This window comes from Oscarella lobularis, chromosome 1 (assembly GCF_947507565.1).
Source record: "Oscarella lobularis chromosome 1, ooOscLobu1.1, whole genome shotgun sequence".
Taxonomy (NCBI): domain Eukaryota; kingdom Metazoa; phylum Porifera; class Homoscleromorpha; order Homosclerophorida; family Oscarellidae; genus Oscarella; species Oscarella lobularis.
The window spans coordinates 278368-286032 of record NC_089175.1 but is presented as its reverse complement, the minus strand read 5'-3'; the positions used below and the strand labels follow the sequence as shown (position 1 = coordinate 286032).

At 40.7% G+C, this 7665-nt stretch overlaps 3 protein-coding genes across 3 annotated transcripts; all 3 read left to right on the top strand.

Moving 5' to 3' along the window:
• Positions 1 to 31: 31 nt before the first annotated feature.
• On the top strand, positions 32 to 2955 carry LOC136193111 (interleukin-1 receptor-associated kinase 4-like). Its single transcript, XM_065981911.1, has 16 exons — positions 32 to 359; positions 415 to 470; positions 561 to 603; positions 670 to 756; positions 809 to 889; positions 950 to 1040; positions 1091 to 1126; positions 1179 to 1379; positions 1434 to 1699; positions 1760 to 1833; positions 1882 to 1987; positions 2052 to 2164; positions 2214 to 2409; positions 2468 to 2524; positions 2578 to 2733; positions 2784 to 2955. The coding sequence occupies exons 1-16, from the start codon at positions 306 to 308 to the stop codon at positions 2829 to 2831; spliced, it is 1665 nt and encodes a 554-aa protein (XP_065837983.1). The 5' UTR covers positions 32 to 305; the 3' UTR covers positions 2832 to 2955.
• A 79-nt stretch (positions 2956 to 3034) lies between these two features.
• On the top strand, positions 3035 to 5667 carry LOC136193102 (uncharacterized). Its single transcript, XM_065981899.1, has 9 exons — positions 3035 to 4125; positions 4185 to 4258; positions 4370 to 4481; positions 4547 to 4662; positions 4711 to 4903; positions 4956 to 5015; positions 5077 to 5232; positions 5282 to 5472; positions 5522 to 5667. Exons 1-8 carry the CDS (start codon positions 3043 to 3045, stop codon positions 5462 to 5464), a joined length of 1977 nt encoding a protein of 658 aa, XP_065837971.1. The 5' UTR covers positions 3035 to 3042; the 3' UTR covers positions 5465 to 5472; positions 5522 to 5667.
• Positions 5668 to 5765: 98 nt separating this feature from the next.
• Positions 5766 to 7558, top strand: LOC136193131 (uncharacterized). The gene is made up of 9 exons (XM_065981934.1): positions 5766 to 5901; positions 5955 to 6197; positions 6251 to 6474; positions 6524 to 6638; positions 6691 to 6809; positions 6865 to 7060; positions 7111 to 7170; positions 7222 to 7377; positions 7432 to 7558. The coding sequence occupies exons 1-9, from the start codon at positions 5785 to 5787 to the stop codon at positions 7483 to 7485; spliced, it is 1284 nt and encodes a 427-aa protein (XP_065838006.1). The 5' UTR covers positions 5766 to 5784; the 3' UTR covers positions 7486 to 7558.
• The last annotated feature ends 107 nt before the right edge of the window (positions 7559 to 7665 follow it).

Here is a 7665-nt window from a genome sequence, read left to right as displayed (position 1 = left end):
GGGAAACGGAGGGGAGGGAGAGGAAGGAAGAGGGAAGGGGAAATAGGGGAGGAATTAAAGGGAAAAAAAGAAGGGATAGGAGGGCAATTAGCGCTCACGCCCTTATTCATAAAAGCGCACTGTACAACGGAATTATATTTCAATGTTTGTGGTAGTACGTAATTTACAATTAATAGCATTCGTTTTTTATTTTTAACAAGTTGTATGTGTTATATGGTGACTGCTATTTTACATGCATATTTTCTAATTTATCTCACGTGCCACTGCTCTGCGCATGCGGCAGGGTCCCTGGCGTTTCTCCCTCTATGGTGCGAACATCGCAAGAAACGAACGCGCTTAGTGCTTTAATAGGCGGAAAGGTAGCCTATTTGCTGAACTGAGTCACTTCATGTCGCTTACGCTTCGTCGTCTCAGGTAATAATGGCGGTCGGAGAAGCGGAAAAGAATTGCGCATCGAGGCTCAAGCATTTGTAAGGAAGTTAGAATTCTAAATGCAGCTTTGCTGCGTATTCTGTACTTTTGATCGACTGTTAGGCCACAACCTGACGATTTCTTCTTAGATTCTATGTTCGTCAAATCGAAGCTGGAATCGAAATCATTAGGGTATAGATGTGTACTGCTGTTTGTTGTTACTTTTTGAGCGCCATGCGTTGCGTGCGAAATTACTAGGATTGTCAACAACCGTCATTTTCCGACAGTGGCTGTGAGAAAGTACGAGCTGAGAAGGAGGCAGTCGAATTCAAGCCCATATACAAGGTACAGTGGTCTTCTCCTCTTGTTATCGATTTTCTCACCGCCACGTGCTCAGGTCTATGAAAGTATTATCTCAGGTTTGATTGTGAATTGTCAGGCAAAGAGTTATGCTGCAATGAAAAGCCTTGAAGACCATGTAACTGTGTTTTACAAAAATTAACCCGTAACTGTAGAAAATCAATTGGTATTCATTTAGGTTAATAATCAACGTTTCTATTCTTTTCCTGTGGTGTGCTGTCGTCACCGTCTTAATGTGCTTGCTTGTTATGGCATTGAAAGCAAAGATGGTGCTTTGATGACATAGAGTTTTCTTCTCTAACTTAACCTGTGTTTGCAGCTAATCTGATTCATGAAATCAATAATATTCTCAAAAGTAACGAAAAGGATAATCAGAAGCGATTGTTCGAAATGAATGTTTTGAGCAGAACGCAAGCCATATGATGAAGTTAATGAAAGACGTCAAGACGCAGTTTTTGGAAAATTGGAACCTAAGAAATTTCCAAAATCATGGGATAAAGGAAAAGGCCCAGCAAAGGGGCGGCGAGAATCAGAACATAAAGAAAACCCAATAATCCGTAAGGCGTTTCAAGAGAAAGACCCAAAACTTGATGAAGAACGTCAGCAACGTAAGAAATAGATCCATTATATTAATGTAATTAATAGTACAGCTGACTGCGTAGTATTGAACCGATGGGCCGAATTTAATAATTCGAGCCAATTAGAGAATAGCGATGATGCTTCAGAATCTTTGAAAGTTCCTTTGCGATTATCGGAAACGAAGCTAGCGCAAGCCCCGCCCGCTTTCGATTTCAATGACGTCATTAGAGCTACTAACAACTTCAGTGACGCCAAGAAACTGGGATCAGGCACGTTTGGAGATGTTTATGAGGCAGAAATGAATTTGAACGGACAAGAAACGACGGTGGCTGTAAAGAAATTTAAAATTGTTAGGAGAGATAGTCACACTGTAGGTAATTGATGATTAGTGTATTGCTTCTGGTTGCAGTTGAGAGAAGCAAGCCGCTCACGGCTGAGTCTGATGCTACGTCAGTTTCCAGTAGAAGTTCATACTTTGTCACAGTAAAATTCGATCAAAACTCTCAATTAAATTATTATTTGTGTCATTAGAGTTCATCATCCCAACATAGTGAAAATTTTGGGGCAGAGCGTGGATGGGGATGGTCTTTGTATATTGTATGAACATATGGCTGGAGGTGATTTAAATCGAGCTTTGGTATGTACACACAATTTGTATTCATTCATTCATTGTGGCACATTCTCTTTTTTTCACGTAATAGAAAAATCCGAATCCAATTTCACTTGCTCGTCGTCTAAAAGCAGTTATGGACGTCGCTAGTGCTCTATCGTATCTTCACACTGAACACAATTTGGTGCACCGTGACGTCAAATCGTAAAGATTAATTATGTACTTGAGTTTTTCTACTAAACCAATGTGGTAGTCTGAACATCTTTCTCGGTCGAAATGAAAGCGATGGGGCCAAGTTAGGGGATTTTGGCTTGTCTTTATTTGTGGATGAAGAGGATTTTGACAAGTCGTTTAATGTATCCCCTCCATTAGGGACTCTCCCCTATATGTCGCCAGAGGCAATAAAAGGAAAAACGTCGTGGAAAGTGGATGTTTATGCATTCGGCGTGGTCAGGAGTTTGTTAGCCTAATTGAACTGTGATTAATTAGCAATGACTTCTTTTGCAGGTACTACTAGAAACAATTACTGGTCGTCCTCCTTATAAACATGGTTCTGCTGACTTGGTTGAAAGTTAACACTGCTCGGTAGGCTAGGAATTAATTAAATGTTTTTCTAGATGTCTCATGCGCGGCGCTTGCGTGACGAAGGAGGCTCTCTAAGAGCCTGGTTTGATCGAAGGGTTGACTGGCCACCCTATTTGGCAGAGAAGTTGTACAAGCTTTCACTGTGGTGTGGGGAGATGGACAGCTCTAATCGGCCACATATGAAAAATGTATAATTAGGATGAAATTATTTTTCATAGTTTTTATTGTCTTTGCTAAGGTTTATGATGAACTTGTGAAGGTCTCAGACGACTTTGGGTTAAAATAGTAATAAGAGGTGCTGAAACTGTTTAGTTTTTTCATTAGCTAGATGTGAATGCGCAAAATCAGGAACCATTCTGAGTGCGTTTGCGCGGTGCGTTGCGATATATAATTCGGATTAGCCAGCATCACGTGTCTGGCTACGTGCGCGCGCAGCCTTCTCGTTCGCCGGACAAACAGCTCAAGTTAGGCTTTGCTTTCAGCTTTCGTACGATTGGATGCCAGGGAAAACTTCTTTTTGCAAGCATAAGCGCAAAAAAGCGTTCTGCGACTTGAGAAGAAGGAAATATATAGCACATATCAAATCTCGGCAAGATGATGAAAAAACAGCAAAAAAACTTTTAGAAGAGCTTCCAGAAAGAGATAAAAACAAACTAGATCCTTTGAAATCAGCAAAAATAGCCGTGGATTGGAAAAAAATTTTTTCTAAAAGAGTAATAAGCCTTTTTACATTACCGATAAAATGCGATGCAAAAAGAATCGCGAAATTGACAAAATTTCTTGCCAAACAAGTAAAAAAGGTTGCGAAATTGAAAAAGGAACTTTTAAAAAGAAAGGAAATACATGTAATAAAAATTGAAGGAGGAAAAAGCGTTTTCACACTGCCAACAGTTGCTGAAAAAATGTTCTCGAAATTGAAAAAAGAATTTCTAGAGATTTCTACGTTTCTCTCTATGTTTCTCTCTTACGCTGATCATACCACTACATTTTTGTGTGATATCCATACAGACAACAACTGTTTCAATCTAGAGGTGTTTGAGTACGACGTTTCTGGCAAAGATGATCATTACAGCGAATTATTTACCGATTTCTTGATAAACGGGTTTATGAAAAAAACCAACGAGGATATTGAAAAATTAGGAAGTAGAGAAGGCATTGTCATTGTCAAGGATGTCATCGATGCAAAGAAGGACAGCGACAATAGAGATCTCCAGACACCATTATCATTCTTCTTTACAAACATAAAGCGCTTTTACTTTGATGAAGTTGATAAGACTTGCTGTTCTCAAAGTCGCCAGATGGAAACGTCATTGAACCAAAATAGCTTTATTCCAGAATGGGAAAAGTTTACTGAAACTTCTTTTAGCGAATTGTTGTCAGCAAGTGCTGCTTCTTTTGCTCAGGCGGAGGATAGCACAGTGGATCTTGTCGCTGTAGCCAAGTTTGAAGAACTTGCTCGAGCTACTGACAATTTTGATTCAAGACTTCTAATTGGTTCTGGAAGCTTTGGCGATGTGTTTCTGGCAGATTTTAAAGTAGGAGGCAGACTGACTAAGGTTGCTGTCAAACGATTCAAACCGGTATTTTATGCGTCTCAGACAATTAATATCAATCTAATAATATCTAATATCTCTATTAGCCCAAAGATGATAAACCATCTCGAATACAATTGAACAAGAAGCAATTTCCAACTGAGATTTCATCTCTCATACGGTAGGAATTAGGAAGTTTAAAGTCTAGCATGCTAAACGCTATTGATTATATCTGTATTTGTATGTTGCACGTGACTAGCCAAGACATTTAACTATTCAATGCTGATCACAGGGTTACTCATGAGAATATTGTGAAACTGATGGGCTTGTCAGTTGATGGTCCTCAGCTTTGCCTGCTCTATGAATACGTACACGGAAGGACTCTGAAAAAAGCATTAGCCAAGGTATGACGCTACAGATATTTTTCTACTGTACAGTATCTATAATTTTTTTCATGATGTTACTTTAGGAAAGTCAAAGTGTGCCAAGTGTATCAAGCCGTCTACGCATTTCTAGTCAAATTGCAAGTGCTCTCAAGTACTTGCACTCTCTCACTCCTGGGTTACTGCACCGCGATGTAAAAAGGTGATTAACAGCGCGGCCTCCTTTACATGTGTTGATATGTGCCTGCAGCGGAAATGTGTTACTTGGTGAAGATGACAATGCTAAGCTGGCTGACTTTGGTCTAGCAACTATCACTGAAGAGGGTCGTAATCCAATGGAATCATTTTCTGTGACGTTGTCTGTTGGAACGAAAAGTTACATGGCGCCAGAAACATTTCTTGGCAAAACATCTCAAAGATCGGACGTTTATGCGTTTGGTGTGGTAAGGACTCCATGCGTGTGAATAACAGTATTATATAGTCAATTGGATATAGGTCCTGTATGAAATTGTGACCGGGCTTCCTCCATATAGTTATAGCAAGAAAGTAGATTTGGTATTGTAAATTAGTATTAATTAATTAAATAAACGTGGTCCGTTTTTCAATTGTTTTACAGGTTAATTATATGCTTGAAGTAGAGGAAAAAGAGGAGGATGTAAATATCATGTTTGATCCTCGAGTACCATGGCCTCATGCTGTGGCTCGAGAATTAACTGCACTTGCCAAGATATGCACTGACAAAAACAGCAAAAGAAGACCTCTAATGGATGAGGTTGGATTTTTCTACATCGTTGTTACGCGTTCAAGGATGCGTGTTTTAGGTTCACAACATCATTAAAATGTCGGTTGCTAAATTTAGCCATGATAACAATGACAAGTCACCTCCTTTGCGCACTGCAGCTGCTGGGGCACCGGACCATCACGATTCAGATGATGACTCGGATGATAAAGATGATAAAGATAAAAGGCGGCATAAGCCTTCTGGTGGAAAAGAAGACCTCTAATGGATAAGGTTGCATTTTTTCACGCTGTTGCTTTATGTACGAGGATGCGTGTTTTAGATTTATGACGACATTAAAAGCTTAGCTGGCGGCTTGGATTCTTCTGAATAGCAGATCTCTGGGCTTGTGTGATATCATGTGTGGCGAATTACTTCACAAGCAAAAGATACATTGTATACAGCACAATTTTACTTTTTCTGCCAAATGTCTCGCAATTATATTGCTTAATTATTTTATCAGAGATGTAAAATATTTGATTTTAACAGGGACGCCCGGAGTTTGCCTGAGTTTGCCAATCGGGCTGCCGTAGTGTAGAAGACCGAATGAGTACCATCTCAAAGATTTATTTGAGAGAAGGCTACGAAGGAAGAGGAGGCATCGATGTCCGAAATACCGACGCCGATTGGCTAGAAGACGAAGAAAGATTGAAAGCATTGATTGTAAGCGCCGTTTGGTTCTTGATCGTTCTTCTCTATTGCCTACTCGGTGGTAGGAAACGTCGTTAGAGTGTAAAGAGCTAGTTAAGATTGGAAAGCATCCCTTTTTCCCCTTCTTCGGAGGCAATCAGTGCCTCTCGCCACCATCCCGGATAGAATCGGCCTCGGCTGAAGCGAATGTGAGCATAGATGTGAGCATAGCTAACTCGCCATCACCAAAGACGGCGGGCAAACAAGCTGGATGTGCACGAGAATTGCCGAAGCCCGTGGAGTCGATCATCACAACGAGCCCTTCTATGGTACGACGGTAAACAGCCTAGTCTATGTACGGTCCTCATTCGTGACAACAAAGGTTGACGACCCGCCCAAAGTTATCAATGTGCCCTACGACTTTGTGAAACACATGACAAATAATTTCGAGAAGGAAATCGGGCGAGGCGGATTCGCTTCGGTTCATCTGGGTAAATGGAACGACCAGCAGGTTGCCGTGAAAAGACTAAAAATGGCAAAAGAAACAAATCGGCCGTCTTCTTGGGTGAAAAAACAGTTTCATTCTGAAATGGCATCACTTCTTAGGTATGCGACGACTGATTTGCAAACAATTTCTTTCATTCAGTCCGTGTAGTTGCCCTCCTCATCCTAATCTTGCCAAACTTCTCGGATACAGCTGCGATGGACCAGAGCTGTGTCTTATATTTCAATATGTTGATGGTGGCACTCTAGCTACAAATTTATCAAAGGTTCTCTTGGTTTCTCTATTGAGGCATTATATTTTAATTTTGGTTCTTGTAGAGATCAAAAGAAGTTCTTTGTGCCAAACGTCGTTTAGAAATTATGATTGATATTGTAAAAGGCATATTACACATTCAGACGGAGTCGAGAGCTCCACTTATTCATCGGGACCTCAAAAGGTAATGTGACGAGAGATCAGATTACGGATTGGTTTATTGATTCACCCACTATTAGTTCCAACGTCATGCTTGGATCGGATAACTTAGCTCGTATTATGGACTTTGGTCTAGCTTGTTCTATATGTGAAGATGAATCAGAAAAAGGGATTGTTATGTCGGGGTCTACAATTGCTGGTACGAGATGTTACATGCCTCCAGAAGCAACAAAGGGCGTTTTTTCAAGAAAAACAGACATTTTCCCGCTGGGCATGGTATATTTCTGAATATGGTATTTTTGTGATAATTATGGGAACTGCTCTAGATTATGTACGAATTGCTGACTGGCTTGAGGCCATATTCTCCTGCCAAAAAAACTGATTTGGTAAAGCGTATTGCATGATGATACTAGAATGTAATGCTACAGTATTTTTAGGCAACCTACATTCGAGATTTGGAAGCGCAGGGATATGACGCTCTTGGAATGTTAGATCCTCGTTGTAATTGGTCAAGCGGGCTTGCACGAAAAGTGTTTGACTTGGCAAAGCGCTGCACCAGCTGGGACAGTAGTCGGAGGCCTGACGTTCATGAAGTGAGTGAAACAGCTAGCTGTAAGTGTTTACCTTATGCATAACTTGATTACCAGGTTTTGGCGGAGCTGAGAGAACTGCAACGTGAGTACTTTCGGTTGAGTGCGTAAAATTTATTCGGACATAAAAATACCCTGTCGATCGCGTGCGATCCAGAGTCTCCGCGTAACAGCCAAAGACAGAGACTCGTATTAGTGTTTAACAAAGACATTTTCGCGTAAAGAAGCCACTTGAAACGGCACTTCAGCTCGGGCATCTGTGCAGTATCTGTGCAGTCCTAAACGGCGCGT